This window comes from Apis laboriosa, unplaced genomic scaffold, assembly GCF_014066325.1.
Source record: "Apis laboriosa isolate Shangri-la unplaced genomic scaffold, ASM1406632v1 scaffold122_cov146, whole genome shotgun sequence".
Taxonomy (NCBI): Eukaryota; Metazoa; Arthropoda; class Insecta; order Hymenoptera; family Apidae; genus Apis; species Apis laboriosa.
In genome coordinates, this window is record NW_025221084.1 from 684102 (window position 1) to 710704 (window position 26603).

At 23.0% G+C, this 26603-nt stretch overlaps 1 protein-coding gene across 1 annotated transcript in view; it reads right to left on the reverse strand.

Annotated features, from left to right (window-relative positions):
• Positions 1-21286, reverse strand: part of LOC122720219 (paired box pox-neuro protein) — a 30604-nt gene extending 9318 nt beyond the window's left edge. The window contains exons 1-2 of the mRNA XM_043946777.1: positions 21274-21286; positions 8919-9139 (exon numbers count right to left, since the gene is read on the reverse strand). Of these exons, the coding sequence (XP_043802712.1) occupies positions 8919-9139; positions 21274-21286 (234 nt within the window). The remainder of the gene's footprint in view (positions 1-8918; positions 9140-21273) is intronic.
• Between the last annotated feature and the right edge of the window lie 5317 nt (positions 21287-26603).

Genomic DNA, 26603 nt, shown 5'->3' on the forward strand with positions numbered 1-26603 from the left:
TATACATCTAACAAAAATTTGCTCAAAATATTATCCTTAATAATTATAATCTTTGCAATATTGCATCATGATCTTGATATAATATTATATAATATTTTTCAAGATTACATTTCAAGATTATTGACATCAGTGAATTCATTTTTTCAACAATTTGATCATCATTTATAAGCAGTATTTAATATAATTATATTTTATATAATTATATTTATATAATTATGATTTATGAAAGAAAGGAACTCGAACGCATGCGATTGCGCTATGTTTGTTTTCGTTTTTCCACAACATTTTACTGGCTATTACTGAATCATGAATTGAGAAATAAATACCCATCCGTCAAAAAACTCTGAGGACGATTGTAGCCACCGTATTCGCGCGAGATCTTAATTATCAGATAAACGGAAACGCTTATGATTGACGAACGGAAATTGTGGAGCAAAAAAACGTGTGTCCGCATGCGACAATATTTATGACGCATTTTTCGAGAAAAGTCTGTTAATGTATCGAATCATCTCATGAAATTAAATATTCACTAGGATAATTATGCGTATACATGATAGAAAAGACAAGTGTTTTACATTGTTATTTTAAATTCAATATTCATTATATTATTTTATAAACATTTGTTTTGAATATTATGAATAAAAGAGATTTTATATAATTAGATTTTCATATAATTGAAAATTAATGTTGTAAAAAAAATATTGGCAATATTAGATAACATTGCTATATATTAAAATTTTATTTTTAATTAAAATATAAATAAGAAAATAAAATCATAATAATTAATAATTTCTTTATCTTTAATTATATTGATAAATTAAGTAATGTACAGGAATAAATAAAAAGGAAAAAAAAATGTATTAAACATAAAACGAAACAAATTTAAGTGTTTAATATGATGTTAGATTAGTATAATTTTAATTACTATTTATATCCATATTATTCGAATTAAAAAATAATATTGTCAATTAATTAATATTTATATAAATTATAAATAATATTACTAATTAATTAATTAATTAATTAATATATATTAAATATGGAGAAGAATAATAATTTTATATGTTTGTAATTTATAGTAAATTGACAAAAAATTTAATGTTACATCTAATAAAGTATTTGAAATAAACATTTTAATTTTTATTTTATTATTTTATTCATTAAATGTTTTTAAATTCTAGTTATAGTAAATTGATTAGTAAAAAGATTTAATGTTATATTTAATAAAATATTTAAAATAAACATTTTAATTTTTATTTTATTCATTAAATATTATTAATTAAATTCTATCAAAAAATGATTATTTAGTTTAAAGTATATAAATATGATATTAGATACATTAAATTTGCAAATATATACGAAAAATGTTAATATTAAATATTTTATATATAAAGTAAAGGAGCGAATATTAAAGTTTTAATATTGAAAAAATAAATTTTAATAAATACTAAAATAAATAGCTCTTGAAGTTTGAATATAAACAAATTTAAGTATATAAAATAAAATGCGAATATTAATATTTCATTTTCTGGAAACTAATAAGTTGCTACATATATAAAATTAATTTGTGCGTGAAGTTTTAAATATTCTAAATATTTATATATATATATTTAATAATCAAATACTTCAGACTATAAATATATAATATTTAAACATTTAAATATTTTAAATATTAATATATCGAATTAATATACAAGATATTAATTTGTTGAACATTTTTGCAAAATCAATTTTAAAGAGATCAAAATAAATACAAAAGTTGTATAAAAACTTGAATTTATTGTATATTGTACGAAAACTTAAAATTTATTTATTTATTTATTTATTTATTTATTTAATTATAACAATTGAAGTTTCTTAATTAAGCATAGAATAAACTTTGTCTCTGTTATATCGCAATATCGCATCCTATTTTCATCTCGTTTTAACATTAACACTTATAATAAATTGTTTATAAAGTAAATTACAAATTTTTATACATTTAAACAAGTTCAAATATTCAATAAATTCAAATACTCAAATATTCAAATTAATATGTAAAAAATGTATTGTGTTATTCAAAATATATGTTAAATAATAACATTTGCAAAATATTTAAAATATTTATTAATATATAAAAATATATAATATATAAAAGTTTTTTGATATTGTTTATTTAAAAAAATTGAATTGAAAGAAAGATTTTCCACAAGATTTCATGTAATGTTTTATTCTTCTGTTCTTTCTACAAATAAACTATCAGAATTTTTTTAATTTTTGCAATATTATATTTGCAAATTAGAAATTTTATTCATTTAAACTTGTTTATAATATTTAATTATCTTGAAAATAAAATTAATATCAGAAGAAAAATATGTAACATATTTATATCATTTATATAAAATATGTAAAATATATGTAATATGAAAATATATATATATATATATATATATATATATATGTATAATAATTTGCAATACTCATATATTAATGGTAAACCTAAAATATATAAAATAGATATTTTTTTATACTAATTTTTGTGTTTTTTTTAACTTTTAGAATCGAAAAATATTTCTGCAAAAGTATCTCATGAATGTATTAACATTTTCTAGATTAATAATATATATTAAATATTTTATTTCGTTACATTAAACATTTTATATACTAAAATATAAATATAGAGGAATAAAATGCGAATTATATATTTATTAATATAAATATTATAAAATTCATACAAAATACATATATTTAAAATAAAAGTAAATATATTTAAAACTGTTATCCAATATCGAATACAAAAGTAAATGTTTTGTGATTTCTAAAAAATATTCTAATTCGATATTTTCACAAGATATTTTTACAAAATACAAACATCAAATTACTTATTTAAATACGCAGATAAAAAAAAAATATTATGAAATAAAGAAAAAAGAAATTTTAAGCAGACCAAAAACTTGAAAAAAAAAAAGGAAAGAAAAAATGAAAAATTTCACCGATGGTAAAATTTTCGACGTAAACCTCCTCACTTTGAAATGTATAATTTCACATATATGTCTTAAAATATTATTACGCATCGTTCATCCAATCTCGATGCTTTGCAAATACGATATTCGATAATTTTCATTACACTCCGTAATGGCATACGTGTCATAATGAAAGAGGAAGGAGGTACGTATCTCGTACACGTTGGTAAATTAATTCCTTCGATGTATATCTTCGCCAGAAAACGTGGTAATTCCAAGAAAGAGTCGTACACGGTTTTCTTCCTTCAAAGTGAACAATAACAAAAAATTTCGTGAATCGTCGTCAACACAACATATGTTAAAAGTAGGAAAGTTGAAACGCTGTGTAAATAAACAGATAAAGAGAATGAGAATTTTGAGGGAAAGCTTTTTGATTGCGAGATCACGATTTTCTTCGCGTTCCATTTTATTATCGAGAGTTTCGATGGGGCGTACATTTTTCATGAGACAATTTTCTCTACCGTGATGCGACGCCATTATCTGACGCGTATCGCGCTGCTTCGAGCACGTACACAAGCCATGGAGATAACGAGCACGAGACGAAAATACCGGGACACGGTTCGAAAACGGTGTACTATATATACGCGAGAACACGTGTAGATCGACGGATAGTTGGACAATTAATTCACAAATTAACCGGTCGATTGGAAAATAATCGGCTCTGGGTAACGACCGTGACGGATTTCTTGGAACGCGTTTGTAACGATCACCATAGATGAATATAATCAAGATACGGTTCGGTCATGTGTAATTTCTCTCGTAATTTGTAATTTGCGAATAAAAGTACTGACGCGTTTATCGATGAATTGATGTTGGTATATCTAATGTCTTTTCTAATATCTTTCTTTATTGTTGCAGAATGAGTATAATATATACTTTTATCTTTTTATTTTTTATTTTTGTTTCGCGTATTAATTTTTTGAATATTTAATCCATATTCTGTACGAATAATATAAATAAACATTAGAAAGTTTATACTTTGTATGTAAAATATATAATTTATTGTATTAAGGATTTAAATAAAATAATTCATTGTCATATATCGATAATATAATTAATACATTTATAATTTTATAATCATTTTTAAAACATTCTATTTATGTTGTTTATCATTTTATTTACTTAGAATATAGATACAACATAGAACACAATTGTGAATACAATGGTAGTTAATAAATGATTTTAGTTTAATAACGTTAAAAATAATTAAATTATTTTCTCTTGATTAAAATCATAGTTTATATTACATATAAAAAATTTTATTCGAGACATTATTATTAAAAACTATTATTAAACCAACATTTAAAAATTCATAATCTAATTATGAAATAATAATTGGATCGATGAATTTGAAAAATAAAAAAAAATTGATTTCAATAATAAATATTAATACGATTGGAATTATTTTTTATAAATAAAATTCATAAAATTCATATTAAACAAAATAATAACACAATTTTATGAAATGTCATTAATTAAATTTTATTATTTCATTCATTAAAATTGTTTCATATTTAATTTCAATTTTGTAATAATAATATTTTTCAATTTTTATTATATTTTAAATAAAAAATTCTTTTTAAAGTTAAATTCTATTTATATTTTACTTAAAGCTTAACACAAATCCGATTCATCAGTGACTCTTTTCAATGGCAAGATTACATTTATTCGTCGATTCTTTTTAAAAACACGATGCATTTAAAATGTCAATTTATGGTTCTCAAGAGATAGTTTATACTTATTTTTTACTTGGAAAAAATTTTCGACAACTTTTAATGCACGATTGGCAAAAGTAAAGTTAAAAATAGGTTTCGGTAAAAGGCAATTAGATTAAAGTTATCGTATAATTAAGAGTTCATTATATGATTACCAGTATTATACGATATTATCGGTATTTTGATTTTTTTATTAACTTAAAGATATCTTAATTGAGAGTTAAGATACACAATATATTTATCAAGATACAACAAAGAAAATTCTAACAACATTTAAATAATATTACGGCAATGTTTTATTATTGAATAAAATATTGAATTAAATTTTTTTTTCGATAAAAGTCAATAGTAGATATGTAAATAAATTGTACGAATAAGTTTAAAAATATTTTGCAAATTTTTATTTCTGAGAATGGAAAGATAAGATTATAAAATTGTGTCAATGTCAAATAAAAATATAATTATATAAGGTGTGATGGTGAATACAAGCGATCAGAGAATAATGAAAATAAATTAAAAATAAAAAATAAGAAATTATAATTTATTTGAATAAATTTAAAATTTGACAAATACATATGTATTTAAATAATTTTGACAAAGAATAAAATAATTGGCCAAGACAATTTTATATTTCTTATTTTGCATTAAATATATAAACATGCGGAGCAAATTTTTTTATTGTAAACTTTAACATTTAAATTCTCAAAAATCATAATGAAAGGAGATGCAAATATAAAGAAGAAAGAAAAAAATATCGCAGTGTAATACACATACACACACAATCATTTTTTTATATCTTTCTAAAAAAAAAAACTGACTTTTATAAATATCGAAATCACTAATAGCAATAGGTACTCACATTTGTTGCAATAATAACATAGATAACACGCATAAATTACGATTTTCAAGAAAACAATTTTGGATTAAATTATATAAAATTTGAACTAAATTATTTGAAGTAATATGCGATATATATTTCCTTCTTAATTCGAGGATTTATTTAAAAGTAAAATTCTTGAGAATACGTATTTTTATTTTACAAGTGGATATTGCGTTCATTGTTTGATATTAACTTTATTGTTGGACAGTTATCCTTAACGCAATATCCATTTATAAAAAATTTTATTCTCAAATATTATATATATTTGTAAACTCTCATCGAGATCAAAGAAACGAATACTCTTGCAAAATCGATTCTTTCTCTTCTTCTCGTTACTTTCGAAGAAATCAATTCTTTCAGGAAGAAACTCAGAAAGATGCAATGAAAACTTCAGAAATTGCAATATCCGATGGCTCGACTATTTTGATGTTGTCAGTTACCAAAACGAATAAGGCTCGATAATGACCGCTGATGACGATCGTTTACATGCATCTTGTAATCGTCCTCGAGCAAAGTCAGAATTTAAATATGTTTTTTCAGGTTTGCACGGGAAGCGAACGACGAGTGCGCAATTTAGCGGCAAAAGGTCGATGTACGCAGGTATGGCCATTATTAAAATAAATTCATTAAGCCGAAACGAAGATCGCGCGAGTTCCCGCACGGGCGCGTTGTAAGAAATTCATCGTGTGTTGTGGTAGCGTGCAATTATATTGTCATTAGTGACGTCACGCGCGTAATACAACACACGCTTCCTCTTATTTTTTTCTCTTCCTTTTTCATTTTCTTTTTCCATTCCTCTCGGTGTTCCGCGGTCCGGTGTCGTTCGCACGGGATATCATTGCGAAGAATCCATTCAGGATGGTGATAAATATATAGCACCACCGTGTGATCTTGATTATTGAACGCGTGTAACGTACAAGATATCATATATATGGTCCATGAAGCGTCGAAACTCGTTAATTCGCCTCTTCTCTTCAGAATGCTATTTCGCGGTGTTAGAGATGATGAAGAGATGAAGAAACTTGGGACGTCAGTATTTAATTTATTTTAATTTCAATTCTTTATCTTACGAATTTTTTAATTAATTATTATTTAAAAAATTTTTTCAATAACAATTGAAATTCATACGAAACGAATTCAAAATGGGGGAATTAATTTTATAATAAATTTATAATGAATTTGTATAATATATTAGTAAATACATAAATTTTTAACAAGTTTGTGTTAATTTAATGTTTTGAATGAATCTTTTGAGAAATCCCATTATGGTTTTATGATGCAATATACAGCATTATAGATAACGAAAATTCGATTTTTCGCGTATAAATAGTTCGATAATTACAATTGTGATTCTGTTCATATATATCATTATCCGTCTTATCATTGTGAATCGATCGATTCTTTTAACAGAAAAGCTTTTCGTTAGTGAAAAAAGAAGAGGAAAAAAAGAGGAAAGAAAAATTCAATAAAAGTGTTTAATTTTCATAAATCGATTGAATCGCCGTCGTGCCGTAAATAATAAATTTGAAATTCAAATAGGATACGCATTAAGAGGGTAAGAGGGTAGCAGGAGGACGATGTTCGCGAACACCATGAATTCACTTTTCGTGCGTAAAAACGGATCTTAAAGGATTGCTAAGTGCGTCTAATTCGGCTCGTTTTCGGTCGAAGTGATCAAACTTTACGACCGCTTCCACGATTCCTTTGGCCATCGTTGGCCACCTCCTTTTCCTCATGCTCCTCTCTCTCTCTCTCTCTCTCTCTCTCTCTCTCTCTCTCTCTCTCTCTCTCTCTCCGTCCTTCTATGAGATTCGAACACAACGTTCCGATAATACCGCGCGCGACATCAAGGCCACGGCGCGAGTGCAAAAGAAAACCGACCGTGCAAACCCATGAAATTATGCAAATGTCTGCCGCTGCAAGGTGTTTGGATAATTGCACGCGCTGTCGGCTTCGTATAGCCCTTACTTAAAATCACATCAGCGCGATGCTCCCAGCTGACGATTTTTACGCCCGCGTCTCTTCTCATCAGTGTCACCGCCCCACAACACACACATCCTTTCCACTGTTTATTACGCTTTTTGCTCCGTGTTTTCCTTCTTTCTTACTTTTCTTTCTTTCTCTTCTTACTTTTCTTTTTTACTCTTCTTTTCTTTTTTCCTTTTGTGTAACATCCGTGTAATAATTTTATTTGTAATATAATACAAATACTAAAGATGATCGAAACGAGTTATAGTTAGGTTAGGTTAGATAAGATAGCGTTGGATCGAATAAAGATATATGTGCTGGTTTATGGTCACGTTGTTTTCAATTTAAGGTGTAATTGTCGGTAATTATTTTTGAAAGCCTGTTATGGTGGAGTTGATGGCGCGGAAATAATAATTGATGCGAATATTTTTTAAGAGGAAGATTATTGTCGATGAATGTAAAATAAATTATGAAACGTTTTGGAATCTGTTTAAATGATAAAGAACATAGATGAATATAATTTGATTATTACAGATTTGAATAACTGAATAAATTATGCAATTTTGAGACAGATATTATCAAATCATAATTGATATATAAATATTATTTAATTTTCGAGTATTTAATTTATATTTCATATTTTATATAATAAGTGATATTTATTTAAAAAAAAATACTAAATAAAAATTAAAATGATATATTTTCGAATTAAATATTAAATATCTTGATTTAAATTGTTTGTGTATTTGTCATTATTAATTAAATAATATTAATATTGAATAATCTTGGATTTATTATATATTTTATTATAAATTTAAACGCAATATTCATATTTTGCAAGATATTAAAAAAAATACTTAAAAAATAATAAATTACTATTACGAAGTAATAATTAATAATAAATCCGTTAATACTCTAACTTGATCGAAAATAAGATTTCTTGCTATTGCCATTAGAAGAAGTAGCAATTAATTACAATTTCAAGAAATTTTCCTCGAGATTTAATAGCTTAAAGACGTATATAAATTTTATATAAATATTATATTATATTTTATATTAATTTTAATATTATATTTTATAATTATATTAATTATATTATATTTTAAAATTATATTTTATATTATATTATATAAATATTATGTAATTTAATATTTTACAAATAAAAATAATAAATTACATAATTGTTGTATTGGAATTATATAAATTATTAATATAGATAGAAATATTAAGCGGTTAAATCATTTCAATCTTTCATAAACAGGAAAGATGCAATGATAGGTATAAATATTTTCAAATTTTTTTGTGTTCTTTATTCCTTATTTGAAATCGTTATATAGTTGTTAAAATACTCACTTTCGTTTTGCTTCCTCCGATGCTTCCTGGTCGAATACTTCCCGTTTCGTAAAATCTTGTAAGAATCTTCGAGACACATCCATGAGACACTAGGAGTTGTCGAGAAATATCGCAAGGTCTAACACCAACCAAAGCGAGCTGCACGATTCTTTGTCGAACGCAATCGGGCAATGGCCTCCCGTTAACAAACACACCACCCAATTGATTAACTCCCGCTTGACCTGTAACCGAAAATAATTAAATTCTTTTATTTAACATTAACATTCAAATTTCTTTGTTCATTCGTATATATTGTTTTCATATTATTGAGACATATTGATTAGACTTAAGATTTTATTCCTTCTTTCACTTTCAAAAAATAGAAAATAATAAATAATCTCTTATAAAAAATGATAAAATCTCGAATATCCGAGTATTCGATTATCCAAATTATTCGATTATTTGATAAAATTAAAAAAAATTATAAACATAAAAATAAATATCATACGTAAACCAGAATTATGATAAAAGTGATGTGACAGAAAGACTTGAAGATCATATAAATAATGAACAAAATTATTGAAAGAATTAAAAAGATTTGTAATGAAGGGAACAATGAAGAAGACGATATTTCTTCAGATATAATTCTAATATGTATAATTCTATATTATTGTGAAAATAAATTCACAGTATTAGAGATAGTCATCAGATGGTATGAAGCATAGAAAAAAAGTATTACCGTGGAATTATTAACTTTGAAAAAAATATGCAATTTAATAATTTAAAAAGAGTAGGAGATAAAGATGATCAAAGCATATATATATAATATGTACAATATGTATAATATGTAAATATAAATAAATAAATAGAAAATTATATATAAAAATTGTAATTTTTCATATGAAATCAATAATAAGATTATTTATACACTATCATCCGATTATTAGTTCAAATAATTGAATTTTTATTATGACTAATTATGATAATATAATATATAATTATCATAATATATTATGACTAATATATTATGACTAATATATTATGACTAATTAATTATCAAAAAGTTTGATTTTTAATTCAATGTTTTTTTTTTATAATTCAAAATTCTTAAGTTAATTTTTTTTAAGAGATTTTTTTCATTTCTTTTTTTACTAATTTTAATATTTCTTAAATATTAAAATAATATTTTATTCTATATAAATTTTTTTTACAAATCATTCGTTGAACAAATGATCAAATCAAAATGAAATTAAATCACTAGATGGAAAAAAAAATATGTATCAAGAAATGCCAGGTGTGTTTCTTTTTTCTTTTTCTTCAACAAATGGAATAGCAATAATCCTCTAATAGCGCGAACAAGATTTTGAGTGGAGCATTAGGCAGATGCATTTTTTCCTGGCCTCTAATAATATTGGCGAGTCGAACTTCCCTTGACGAACAGACAAGGATAAAAGAATGGAAAGAATGGAAAGAAGAACCGTCATTTCGACATTCCTGCATGCGTTTTCGATGGAAAAGAGGACGTATAATTATCTGTTGTTCCGTCACCGGATGTCGAGGCCAAGAAGCAGCAAAAGGAACAACGATGATGCTCATCGAAATTGTTTTCCGCTAATTTTCAAACTTCCCCGATTCTCTCGGATTACCGTTTTTATCAATTTTTCACGCATACAACGCGAAATAAAATTACTGAGGATACACTTGCTCTTCCATTAGCCTTGCCAATTTGTCGCTTCGTTGCTTTATAAACGGACACCTGTCATTTTGCATTGTTTTCTTGAATATTATGTACTTGTATGTAAAGATAATCATATATTAGATTTTTGATATCATTGATATGTAAAAACTCATTTAAAAACTGAATTAATTATTATTCCATACTATTTATTTGTTTTTTAATTGTTGCAAAGTATGCTTTTTTTCGAGTTAAGATATAAATAATTTTATTAATGACATTTTATCAATTATAAATTATTATCATTAATTTATCGTAATGTATACATATATAATATGCTTTCAATCATATAATTATATCAAGAAATTACAAATGTCAAAATATTAATGTTAATAATATATTATTTTTTTTTTATATATTATTTATTAAATTTTGTAAATAATTTTTATAAACTCTGTTGTTACAAGTTGTATAGTTTTTGTTTCCAATCGTTATTCTGTGTTGATAGAAAACCTTAGTTGATTAATCATATTGTAATCTAGATTACCATGTTTTGTGTGAAATTAGCAGGTGTTCTAGTATTTATAAACAAGGATGAATATATATTATAAAAGTTTCATTTAAAAGAATTTCATTTAAAAGAATTTTATTTTTTTTAGCGTTTTATTATTTTATAGATAATATTTCAAAATTTAAGAATAGAATGCAATAGAATATTAAATTTTAAAAATTACAAACAAAAATTACAACAAAAATCATTTTTATATAATTTTCTTTTCTACAAATTGTATAAATAATACAAATATAATATATGTGTAATAATATTTTAGGAAACTTATATTTTAAAAGAAATATTTTTTATTTTTAAAGAAACTTAATACTTTATATTCTTTAGATAATTTAAAGTTTGATAAAAATAGAAAAAAATAAGAAATCTGTATAATAAATATAAATAATCAGAATTATTATATAAATCGATATATACAATATCATATCAATATATAAAATATCATATCCAATATATCTATAATTTATTATAAATTTACATTATATTATTGCAAATTATTAAAGTTTTCTGACATTATCTATTTTATTACATTTATTTTCTTTCTTTTCATAATATGGTTAGAATTAAAATTATTAGATACTATTTGTAAATGCCAGATAATTCTATAAACATACAGTCAATCGCAAAATTATTCGTATATTACAGAGAAATTCATTTTAATCAAAATTTTAATTTTATTGAAAATTTGTAAGTATATAGAATATAACGAGTTATATATAATAATTATATAAAACAATTTTTTTTATTAATGAAAAGTATTTTTGAGAAAATAAAATTAATTTTTAAAAAGCTTGCTAAAAAATATATATAGATATATTTCATTATATTTTATATATTTTATATATACTACAAAATTTCATTAAAAATACAACAAATTTTTTATTTAAAAAATTTTCTTTTATTTTTTATAAAACTCTATAGAATAAAATAGAATATATATAGAATATGACAATATCTTTTAGCGGAACATCACTTTAGAAAAATAAAAAGTTATTTTTTAAAAGTTATTTTTTTTTTTAATGTAACTTTATAATGATACGAAGAACAAAATTTTAAATTATAAAATATATATTAATTTTAAATTATAAAATATATAAATTTTAAATTATAAAATATATAAATTTTAAATTATAAAATATAAATTATAAAATATTTAGATTATATTTTATAATTTCATAGATTTAAATGTATTATTATGAAAAATATCTCTACATAAAATTTCAAAATTAAAAAAATGCTGAATTCTTGGAAATTGATTTTATTTCCTCAAAGAAATTTTTTATTAATAAAAAAAAAATTGCTCCAATGTATAATTCATTATACCTTACGTATTGAAATATTTTTTCTGATATTGACAATATTGCAGTTATTTTATCTATTAAGTTATTTTCTACTATTATTAAATCAAATTTTATAAATTTCTAGCTGTCTTTTTAAATAAAACAAAATATTTTATGATTTTTTCAAAATATAACAAATTAATATCAAATTAAAAGATTATTAAAATGCTAACAATATATTATGTATATATTATAATATCATCTCGGTGATATTATTCAAAATATTTTTTTAATTTAACATTAATTCATTATTTTTTTCAAGAGATCGTAAGATATCTTGTTTTGGTAACGATGACTGTGATGATGATTTGTGAAAGTCATTCTCTATGTTGTTTACGAATTATCACATATAATACACATATAATGATATACGATTTGAATTAATAATAAAGATTTAAATTATTAATTATATGATTCAGTAGAAAAGATATAACATAGAAAAAATGATGTAATGTTGTCGAAAAATAAAAAACTCTATAAATTTTTTATCCATAGTAATACAAATTTTTGATAAAATCAAAATAGTTAAGATGAATTTCTTTATAAGATATAAATTTTGTGAGTGACTATCTAATAGTTAATCTATTTCATTGGAATGAATATATTAATTTCCCCTATGAGTGTCCAAAATTAAATTCATACTCATTTGATTAATTTTCAGAACGCATCTGTTTTGGAATATATTATAAAATAAGATATTACATAAAACAACGTTATTTAAAACGGGAAGTTTACTAATAATAGCAGTTACTAATAATAATCATTCGCAACAAACGAATGAACTTTGATGACTTTTAATGTCGGTAGGAATAGCTAGACTAACGAATTCCGACGAATCTTTCGTAATTCCTTAATCTCCGTTGATTTTCGATTTTTTTTTTTATTATTTAGTTTCTTTTTTTTTCATATAAGCCATTTTGTTGTGTTTTGTTAGTTACGAATAGAAGAATCAAGGCAATTCAAGCATCAACAAAATTATCGTTTGCAATTGAAGATCAAAAGAGGTATATTCGAATTGAGAGAGAAGAAATTATTATAATTCATTTCACAACTGAAAATTTTCAAAGATCTTTTTCGAAATTTCACAATAATTTAAAGTTTATGATTTTCGACATCGGAATGATTATTTCGTGTAAAATTTTGCTATTTATCGTTTTATCTTTATTTTAAAAATAAAGATAAGCTTTACATAGGATAATTTGAATTAAATGTATATTTTAAAATATATAAATATTCACTTAAGTTCGAGATTGATTGTAATAAAAACAGAAATAAGATAAAATAAACAATTAATAATGAAAGAATTATTATATAAATGAGTTCTTTTTATTTAATCCAATTATTTTATTTAATCCAATTACATTATACATTTATTCGATAGATAAATCGATATAGATAACATTTTTTTTAAGAGATAAAATGTATTCTATATCTTCAAATGTACATAAATGATTGAAATGTCTTCTCAAATATAATCTTATGTTATAATATGTTATAATATAAAAAAAAAAAGTAAAAAATGTCGAATAATAACCGATTTAATACAAAGCTACGATGAATTATAATTATACAATATTTATATTATTTTTAATGTTGTTTTAATATAATTTATTTTTAATACAAAACGATAACAAAATTCTTACAAAAACAATTATATTCATATTGTTCATCTAATTTATTTTTAATTTCAAAATTTCTTAAATATATTTTATTTGTCAAATTTCGAGAATTTTTTTTTTACTATAAAAAAATAAAAGAATCAAGTAAATAATTTCCATTCGAGCAATTATAAAAGCATAAATGCTCAGAATAAAAAAATCGATCAATTACCAGTTTTATATCCACGTGTTGAAAATTATACAGTATGTAACTGATACGCATTAAAACATATATTATATAGAGTAAAATCTGAGTTATAACGCTTTCAGTAGCCTCATTTTTGAAATGGTTGAAACGAAAAAGCCAAAAGATTTCGAGATATTAAATCCATCATAAATCAACGATGGCTTACGAGCAATGAAAACATTCTATTTTCTAATCATTTTCGGTAACCATTGATTAACGGTTTAATTAATTATTTGCTCAGAATCAAAATATTATGAAAATTTCTGCAATTTATCCTTAAATGATTTAATGATGTACCTACTCTGAATTTTCTATAAATGTAATAAATATAATAATATAAATGTAAATTATAATAATCTTAAATTTTTTAAAAGTAATATATATAAATAAAATTTTCTTACTCTTATGAAAATTTGAAGAATAATATTTAAGGAAATTTTTTTGTAATTAAAAAATATTTTTTAATTTTATTTTTTAATTTTTTTAGGATTTGTAAAAAGTTCGTTATTTATTATCACTTTTGTAATTTTATAAATACTTTTCTTCTGGATAAAATTAAAAACGAAAAAAATATTAATCAGAAATATAAAATTTATAGCTATAAACTGTAAAAATTATAAAAATAATAATAATATTTATTTTTATCTATTTTTTCAATTCTCAATAATATAATAAACGTAATGCTTCTAGTATTTGTAATTTTTTATATCATAAAATAATTTTTATTTAAGCTTTTGATTAAAAATTGTTTCTTTGCACTGATTAGAACAAAAATGAATAAATTAAGGCGAACGAAATAATATTTTCTGAAAATATTTTTCATACTTTAAAAAAAGATTATTGTAATAACCTTTTGTAATAATTTAAATAGATAAATAAAAACTTAATTTTTTATTTTAGAAATATAATAAATTAATATTTCTTTTTTAGAAGAAAAATAATTGATTGTCTAATAATTAGAAAAATGTATTATAATCGAGTCGTTTAATAATATTTATTTGAAATATTTTTTCTATTCTGTATAATTAAAAAAAGTATAGTTAAAAAATTAATATACAAAATAATTTTTTTTCTTTGTACAAAAGAAAAGAATTTATATAAAATATTCTTTATTATCTTTTAAATATTATTAAATGTCACTATCATTCAAATATTATAAAATTTTAATGTAAGTTATTTAAACAAAAAAATAATATGTTATTTTATGTAAACATTTTCCTCTTCCTTTTTGCTTCCCTCTTCTCAATGTTTTATCTCTAAAATTTTTAAAATTATATCGATATTTGCAATAATTAATAAAAAAACAATTTGTATGTAATATTTTGTAATATGTTATATAGAAAATATGAAAGAATTAAATAAATTGGAATAATTTTTAATGAAATTGTAAATATTCTATATATATAAGATATAGGTATTAAATTAAGTATAATTTTCTTATAAAATTTCTTTCAGAATATATAAATATTAATAAGCTTTTAATGAAGGTGTAGAATATAATTTATTTATTTCTTTTTTTTTTAAAGTAATGAATTTTATTAATTAATAAATAGCTAAATTCATTAATAATGATTAAAATCTTTTTTTATAAAACATTTAATAATATTTATATTCTAAGTTAAAATATTTCTGCAATAGAATCTTAAAAATTTCTTTCTATTTTAGTAATAAAATTGAATAATCTATATATATCATATTCCTAATATATCATATTCCTAATATTTTTTTGTAATTATACAATTTTTATTACACAAAGATTTTTCATTAATTAATATATTAAATATTAAAAAGTAATAAGAAAATTGCGTGAAATCGGGCTACGAAAGTTTGAAATTTTGGAATTTGCTGATAATTTGAACTACAATTATCAATAAGTTTTTAAAACAACGAGAAATCTCTCATCCAATGTGTTGAGTTCTTTACAGTTACATAAATTGCACGTTCATCGACTTTCTCGTCGAATGATTCAGATCGGTAATTACGAGGAATGAAAATGGAAGAAAAAAAAAAAAGGAATTGAAAAGAAGGAAGGGAGCAGAAAACAAAAAGAAAAAAAGAGGAGAAAATTTGAAAAGAATTCTCGTTGGTAATAAAAAAAAAAGAAAATACGTAGTTGCGACGAAGATTCACAGAAGGATGATTTAAAGCGATCTCTTAACAACGACAACAAACTTTTCGGCACGTTATTACAAAAAAATGATATTAAAAAAAAAAAAGGAAGAAATTCTCGCGTGTCGATCCCTCATTATTCATCGACGATATTTGACACTGGTGTAACGATTTATTTGGCTTTATTGGCAATTATTATTTCACTTCCTTAAAAATCCTGTCGCATGTGTCTCTTTACTCCTATCTCTCTCTTTATTCTTTCTTCTTTACAACAAGTTTTCTTTCTTTTTTTTTTTCTTCACCTTGCTTTAATTTTGGCATTACATGGTAAAAAGAATGTCGCTTCCTGTTCCAAGCTTGAAGATCAGGCCGAAATTATACGCAATCGAAACAGCGACAGACCGACACTCCCGCGGGCCAAATTATTATTACGGCAAAAACCGAGCAGGAAATTCTCTTTATCTTTTATAAAAATCTCACACGAAATTGTGCGAATAAATGTCGGATTCCTTTCTTTCTTCTTGCTCTCTCATCTCTGCAAAGGTGCAAATTTATCGAGCGTGAAGATCATTCAATAGAGAGGTTTACAACAGAAGAAAAAAAGGTAAGATTTAATATTCGAATAGTATTTTTTTTTCTAATATTTTTTTTATGTAACAAAAAAAAAATTTTGTTCGTAAGTTTTTAAATATTTTTTTGATGACAATTCTTATTCTAAGAAATTTTTTAATGAAATTATATAATATATTAATAAATTATATAATATAAAAATTAAATATTATAATTTAAATATATAAATAATATTAAATATATAAATATATAAATAATATTATTATATAAATAAATATATAAATAATATTATTAATATATTAATAATAAATTAATTTTTGTAATAGTTGTTAATCTTTTTTTATATTTAGATTAATATCAAAATTTAGTTTCAGATTTAATTTAAAAAAATTTTCATCTAATTTTATAGAAGATAAAAGAGAATTTTTAAAATTATCTTAGAATTTTATTTTATAGAATTATATAGAATTTTTTTGATTTTGTATTGTTTAATTTTGTATTTATGGTCTTAGGATCATTCATTTGACAAATATTTAATGCAGATTTTTCATTTTTATGATTTTTACATAGTTTTAATTCAAAAAATTATCATCTCTTTTTAAGGATTAAAAAAAAAAAAATTCTAAAAAATTAAAAAATATTTTAGCAAAAAATTTTTCCATTTCTACAATTTATGAACAAGCATTTAAAAAATATTTAAACTTATTCAAAAATATAATAGTTCAAAAATATTTTAAATATCAATATCATATGAAAATAAAAAAATTAAAGAATAATTTTTCCCTCATAAATTTCAAACTAACCAAAATTTAAAAAAAAAATTCAAAAAACGAGATCTAAATTATCATTTAATTGCTCATATAACAGCAAAATCTCAGATCGAACTTGATAAAATTGGGATGAAATAACGAAGCGGGATTAATTGTAAGAGAGAAGAGGGAAAGAATGAAAAAAAAATGTTGCCAATATATATCGATACGTAACATGATGATTATAAATTATTAGTAGATTATAAATTAAAAAAGGTAAGAAGATATTTATGCGACGGCTAGGGATTATATCTTTAGATATATAATAATAGTTAGTTTAGAATTAGCAAATTAATGCGGTCATGTGTCGATCGGTATCGCGCTTCCTATTTAAGCTCTAACCAAACTATACACCTGCCTACCTATAATTACAATTCATCTACGTTAACAGAATTTTTATCTCTTTTTTTTTTTTTTTTTTTTTTTTTACGAATGAACAACATCATATAGAATCATTCTCATGAAACTATTTTTCTGTTTGATGATTCTAAATCTCATGTGTTTGTAATTGAAAATATAAGAACAATATTTATGTCTCTTTTAATATGTTTCAATTTGAGAAACGTAATTTTGAGAATTAATTGAATTGATAAAGGTAACTTTTTGATTTGATTTTTTTAACGTTTCACTGAGAATTTTATCATGAATTCTCAGTATGCTAAGGATTGAGAATGGAAAATGAAATCCAATATAATAATGGATAGTGTTATAGATGAGATCAAAATTTATTAAAGAAGAAAAAATTCATTTATTTAAAGAGGAATAGGAAATTTTTAGTCATTTTTTTCTTATTGAATCTGAACAAATATTTAATATTTTCTTAAATGTATTAAAAAAAATATATTGGATATTAGAAAAGATTTATTTTTCTGTCTCTTTTGGAATAAATGGAGATAATGTAATGAAAATTTAGCTAATTTTATGATTTTTTATTCTATGATTGTATAACATTTTATTCAATTTATAAAAGTTTATATTCATATGAGAGAATTTCACGAAATATTATTTTTTTTAAAATAAATTTATGATATAATACATAAAATATTATAATTTTGGAAATAATTCTATAAATATAATTAATTCATTTATAAGTGATGAATCATTAAAATAAATTTTGTCATTTTTATCGATATTCAATTAAAATTATTTTTATCAAAATATTTAAAAAACTACTAACACTATTTAATTTTTAGTATAATAATAAATAATAAAAACTAATCATACTTTATAAAAACTGTAATTTTAATTTACAGAAGAATAAAATGTCAATTTTCAAAAGTTTTTGAGCAAATTTTAATTCAATAATTATTCAATAATTAAAGTCATAGTTAAAATATGATTATACAATTGTATTCAATGAAAATTTAAAGTAAATCACTTAATTATTATTCATTATAATTTTATAGTTTCATGTGAATATTCTGAGAATATAAAATGTGATACAAAATAATAAATTTTAATGCTATATTGCTAATTTGGAATATTGAAGATGAAGGAATATTCTATATTCCAAAGGTTACCTTATTCAGATTAATAAAATTTGTTAATTAATCAATTTACAAATAAAATAATTAGCTATGATAGTCGTCTATTCTATTTTTATTAAAAGATCTATTATAAAAATATTCATATAAGTGGAATGATGTTCAACAATAATTAAAACATATAGTTAAATAATGAAGTATTCAAAATTTTGTTTCCATAATATAAATAGATTTTATATAAACAATTTCAATGTAACAAAGCAACATTTCAGTTAGTTAAGAATAATTAATAATATTAATTTTAAGAAAACATAATTCTCAACATTTTAGTTCTGAATTCTGAATTCTTAGAAGTTTTATTATTAATAAAGTTATATTATATAGTCTTATATATATCTTATATATAATAATCTTAATATTTACCGTAAAAAATAAAGCAATATTAAGCAGAAGAAGTAAATGAGATCAGGCAGTGCAATGTGATTAAACTCGTTTAATAACAGGTCCATAGATCTTGGATCTCGATTCATATAAAATTTTTCGTTAATTACTGTCAAACTGGCTTCCAAATCGTAATTTAGTCGACGCCTCGAGGGACCAATCAGTTCGTGGAGAACATCGAAGAATGTACGAAGGAGATGGACGAAAGAACTTGATCAATGGAAGCATTGGTGAGAAAAAGCAAGAAAAAGTGTAAAAGAAATGGCGCGGGCGTGCGTGCAGACCGAGAAGAACGAGAAGAAATAAATTTAATTTTTACAAGTGATCGATTGGAACTCGTCTTTTGATCTCGCCGACAGTAAGTGACGTCGGATTAAGTGTCTAAGAAATGATAAGAGGATAATCTACGTATCGTTTGTACATATGATGTTATATTAATGTTAATATGTATGTCGGTTGTTTAGTTCATGAATTCTTAGATTTTGAATTTATTCATCAATATTTGCCAATATTGAAGTTATTTAAATTTAATGGATAAGTTTTTTGAATGATGGCGCCAAATTCTGTGAATTTTAAATAAGAAGTTACATTCATAGACAAATGTTTATTTTTGATAGTAATAAATAATTATAATATTTATAAAAAAATATCACATTTCGATCTCGATGATTATATTTAATATGTTATCATTATATTGAATAGTGTTGTAAAAATTTTACATGATAGTCGTTATTTATTAAAAAATTTTTAATAAATTAGTTATTAAAAATTATTAACCTAACCTAATTTAATCCAAACCCAATATAAATCATGAAATCAGAAATTAAATAAATTTTTATTCAATATTAATTATATAATATTAATTTTAAATTTAATTTCACGTCAAATTAAAATTAAATAAAAACTCATTTAACTATCAGCCAAATTAATTTACATTGATATTGTTTTCTTAATTTGACCATTGTGAATCGTTAATTGTCTGTCGCAATAAAGTTGATTATAAGTAATCTGATTTAATTTAACCTAAATTGTCTCGAAGAAACATTTTTTGCAACGATTTTCAAATAAAATCTTTACAACATATATAGATATATATGATGACTATAGATTGATGACTTTGATACCATATTAAAAATCATTAAAATTAGAGTATTTTTTCGTAAATAATTATCAAATAACTTATATAACAATTTATATTTTATTATTATAAATCATTATTATACATTTCAAATTTTTTCTAAAAATATTATGAAATAATAATAAATAATAATAAATAATTTTCATATTTGTTGAGCTATTACGCATGGATGAAATTCTGAATAGTATTCAAGAAGGAAAAAAATTTTTTAGAGATAAATGAGATTTCAACAATAAAACTGAAAGAAGATCATGTCTGCGAACGAAATATAATTAAAACAATAAAAAAGAAAATTAATGTAAGAACATCGATAAAGAAATTCTATCGATAAAATTAAATAAGAATAAATTTTTTTAAATATTTTTGAAAAGAGAAGCCAAATCAATTTTGAACTCACCTGTATGCGGCATATTGATCCAAGAATTTCAGTGATAATCTGTAACAAAAATGAGAACGGTTCATTAATTTTATTTCATATATTATATTTATATTTATCATATATATTTATATTTAATTTTATTTCATGATTATAGATTATAGATCATTTGCAATCATCGATCGATTTTTTACAGCATACAATTATTGCAAACACATATTCATCCGTTTTACAATATAATGATACCCATATTTTGTACATATACATCAGACTTTGCATATATATATATATGTGTATCGCAGTTTACAGGAACATAGCCTTTACTGTTAATGAATTTAAATGTATTCAAAGGGCGCGCTTGACGCTTGACATGGCAACCCTTAAATATGCAATCGTACCACGCGGCAAAATATTATCGCCGACGTACCGTGATTCTCATTCCGTGAAAATAATGTAATCGCTGGTGAAATCGAGCTTACCTCGATATTTGTAATCAGTGCACGTATCAACGATTTTGATTTTGGGTTGACAAAAGTGTAAAAAGCGTGTTTAATTCGATGGTAACAGGACCGATGAATGATTCGTATCATATTAATTTTTTTTAATATGACATACTTAAGATGAGGTGAGAATAATGGAATTTTTTATAAGATAAAATTGTTTGAAATTTAAATATAATTATATAACCGGGATTTATGTAAATCATTTATACAATATTTATAATAATTAAATAAAAAATTCGTTCCTTTTTATTTGTAACATAATTATTATATAAATTATAAATTATAAAAATATATTAAAAATGTATTTATTTTCAATAAATTTTATATTATTATAAATATAGCTTTTTATAAAAAAGAAATAAAAAATTGTTTGAATGAAAAAGAAATTCTTTCATTAGAGACAATTGTTGTTTTTTTAATATGATAAATAATCAAAATCGTTTTTATCGATTTTTTTGACGGAATAGAATTTTATAGTGTTATATTTTTTCCAATTTTATAAAAAATATTAAAATTTAATTCATTTATTTATTTCTGAAAAATGAAGAAATTAATCATATTATATTTAACCTGAAATTAATATCGATTATAATACATTTTATATAATATATATAATTTATAAATATATATAATTTTAAATTATTCTTTTTCTTTATTTTTTTTTCATTTTATTTATTTCATGTATTTATTTCATATTATAAAAATATATACACTAATCGGAAAAAATGAAAAAAAGAATAAGGATTATATATTTCTTGTTTTATTTCAAAAAAAAAAAAATATTTTTCAGTTTTAATTTGTATTCTATATTTTTAAAATTATCTTAGATAAATCTCTCAATTTTGTAATTTTTATAATCTTAGAAGAAAGATTTGTTTAATATTAACGTATAGTTTTTATTTCTTTCATCAAATATTGATACTTTTTTATTTAATATAACATAATATAACATGTTTATTTGTTATTAAATAAAAAATATGATAGGAATAATAAAAATTAGCATTAATTAATATTGATTCTTCTCTATATAATAATTCTATAATTATAATATTTTAAATATCATCATACATCAATGTATAGAATAATGAAAATTAGACATTTCTTTTTCTCTTCTTATTCTTCAACTATAAAATTTAACAGAATTTTTAAATTTTTTCATTGATTAAAGTATTTTGACTTAAAAGTTTAAAATTATACTAGTTTAAAATTATTATTTAAGTTTAAAATTATATTGATTTTAAAAATTTAAAAGTTTTAAATTATCAATATATTTTATAGAATTTAAGAATTTAGATAAGAGAAAAATTGAGTTAAAATTTTATTGTTTTTGAAAATTCTTTCATCAAAAATTTATATATATATATATATATATATATATATATATAATATTTATTTCAAATTAATAACAGAACCAACAAAACTTAAATATAATAGAAATTATTAACCTAACCTAAATACTTGGTCAGTAGTGTATAACAAATTAAAAATCTTTTTAGTGTAATGTTTTCTAATTTTTTATTAGATATAATATCTTTTTATTATAATAAAATAAACGACAAACGATTTTCCTTTTATAATTATATAAATATATTTTTGATGAAACTAAAAAAAAAAAAAAGAAAGTATAAAAAAACAAAAAACAAAGTATGATATGATATAAATTAATACGATATAACAATTAAACATAAATAACATAAAATGAACATCTATTAAAAAATCGTAACAAATGTAATTATGTATGTATGCTCGTAGGATGAATATTCAATATTTTTTTAATATTTACCGCGTTACGTTGAATCATACGTTATTTCTATTTATTATATTTCTAGATAATTGTATTGAAATAAGTAACTATTAATTTTTACTTTTAAAACATAAAACATTCTATATAAATAATCATAAATAAAAATAATTGTGAAAATTTCCCAGAAAACACTTTGCGACTGAATTGTTGGTGGTTGCGAATCACATAAGTTGGGAATCCATGTTTCGATATTATGATATAAATTCCTAATCAGGAAGAACAATTGTTCCACGGATCTCGAAAGGAGAATAAACGGGTGGGTGTGTCTTTCTCGAACAGCTTGAAAACTAAGAGATCGAGCGGTAGCGGAAAACTACGTGGAATGCGTGCGTAGCGTGGCGGGTGGCGTGTATTTTGTGATGCAAATTAATGCGCGATTACCAAATCACCCCTACCCCCGCCGGTTTCGACCGCCCTTCCCTTCCCCCTCTTTGCTTCATCGTCGTTACCCTCGCCTCGTTCGTGTCGAGGTCTCCGGCACCAAAGCAAATGGGCACATGGGTTTGTGTGTTGGTGAGCGGGGCAGCCACGAAGTTTCAGGTGTATTCTCGGCTACGTGCAATGAGCACCAAGCTCACCCCGGTCACTCGATGCCTACCCACGCATTAAGTCTGCTTACACGCTCGCTATCCTAATCTGATGTAACTATTACACGTTACGCGGCTACACGGTCGTGCTATCGACGGAATTATTTTTCTTCTTTGTCTTCGTCGCCCTCTCTTGCTGTACTTCGTGGTTTTAGGGGAAGCTGATTGATTCGTCGTTGAAACCCGCGGAGAGATAATGTTTCGAAAGATGTCGAAGAGTCGATGATAGACGCGGATATCGATTCAATCATATCAACTTGATACGAAGAGAAAATATATTTAATTAATTATTGATCGATTGTGAATATGAATCAGCGATTATAAGTTTTGTAATTATGTATTATCGTTTAAATAATTATGTCGAGATTTGAGTTTTTCTTTTATTTTCTGTTTTTTCTTTTATTTTTTGTTTTTTTGAGCTATCGTCTTTCTTGTCTATGTGAATGCATTTTGTTTTTTTAATATTTTTTAGTGATTTTTTTAACGAGTTTGCCACTGTTTTCTTTGTTTTCCTCTTTTTTTTAATTTATTTTCGATTTTATTTTTCATTTTTTCTCTTTCTCAATGTTTATCATTACATTTGGATCGAACGATTTAAAAAGCAAAAATAAAAGATTTCAAACAAAATTTTTTATTAGTCTCTTATATTTTCTCAATACCATTGTCTCAAATTAAAATTGTCATGTAAGAAAAAAAAAAAAAAATAGAACATAGTTGAAACGATCGTGAGATCGTATCGTGTATCGGAGAAAATTCGAGATTCGCAAGAAATCGAGAATGTTGTATACGATCCGGTGTATCGCAAGAAAACAAGTTGAACATTTTTGTTCTGCATCCGTGCAAAGACCTGGAAAATTGACGGTGCAAAGTTATTACGGCGTCGACGATCACCATCGAAAAAACTCGATCTTACTTATATGGCGTTTGTAAAGTTCGAGGATACCAAATACCATCACGAAACGATTTCAAGGTGTCAAGCATTACTCGTTGAAGTGACAGCCTCACGAAATCTGGTTAGGTATTTTATTTGTACAATGATATATGTACGAGGAGAAGAGACAAAAAAGAATTAATTAATTTAATTAGAATTTTCTTATAAAAATTTTATTAAAGTTTTTTTGTTTATATTTAATTAAATTATAATATATTTTATAAGATATTATTTCCTTCAGAACAAATTAATTTTTCAAGATCTGTATTTTATTGGAAATATTGTTCATAGTAGAGATAACAATTCATAAGATTAAAAAATGTACTTTTCAAAAGATATTTATATATTAAATTTATATTATTTGTATTTTAAATTTAATTTTTCTCATTTCCTACACACTTTTAAATTTGTCTAATCGCTATTATAAATTTTTGAGATATCTCTCAGAATTTTAAATAATACTAATAATGCTAATTTTATCTTCAATTAGAAATTTTCAATTAAGTCTTATCATTATAATTTGGTTCAGATTTAAATATTTTATTAAGATACGTTATTATTTAAATATATTTAAAATTCAAAATTCTCTATTAAAAAAAATCATTAATCAATAGTAATATATAATTACATATATTCTCTTTAATTAATAATCTTATTAAACAAGGAATCACAATTCTAACAATTATCTTTAGACTTGTAAAAATAAAATCCTTAACGGAGGATTTTCTTTCATAGGCGGTTATATTTGATTCGAAAGAATGATCGGAAATTCCTCGTGGTAAGTTTCTCATCGAACAGAGGACTTGGTACAATAAAATATCTCGGTAATGAGGATTGAACGATTATTATAAATCAAACAGGGCCGGCAAACGCGGATCCTTCGCCGCATTTCTCGCGCGCCACGTGTTTTGTCGGTGTTACTCTCTCGTGAACACGTGTCCCGCTTTTATTTCTTTTTCTCCACCTTATCCTCTCCTTGCGGTACGTGCAAAAGTGACGTACGAACCGAACGTTTGGACTCTCCGACACGCTGGATTTTTCTACCTGTTCGCAGGGGCCGTTGTGAACAGTTTCTTTTGGCCGCGCTATGATACCGATGTTTCAATTACGCTGTTTGGCCGAAACTCGTGCCTAAAGTCTTGATGGATGCCAGGGGCAAAAAGAAGATGAATAGTCAAGGGCGCGTAAAAATTCTAAAAACGGCGAAAAGAGTAATAGTAGGCCGAGAAATAGTTTTATCGAATTATAGTTTTATCGTTATTCTCGTGATAAAAAAAATACATAATGATGAAAGTAAATAATCATTTAAATAAAATGTTGCGCGATGTTGTTTTAATTGTATTTGTATTTAATTGTATTGATAATTGTAAATAATCGCAATATTTAGAATTAAAATAAGAAGTGTGATGGATTATATATATATATATATATATTATATATAATTTCTTACGCATATTTATTTTTAAATTAATTAATGAAAAAAGTTTCATTGGAAATTGATAAAAATTTCCAATTCTCGTTCTTTT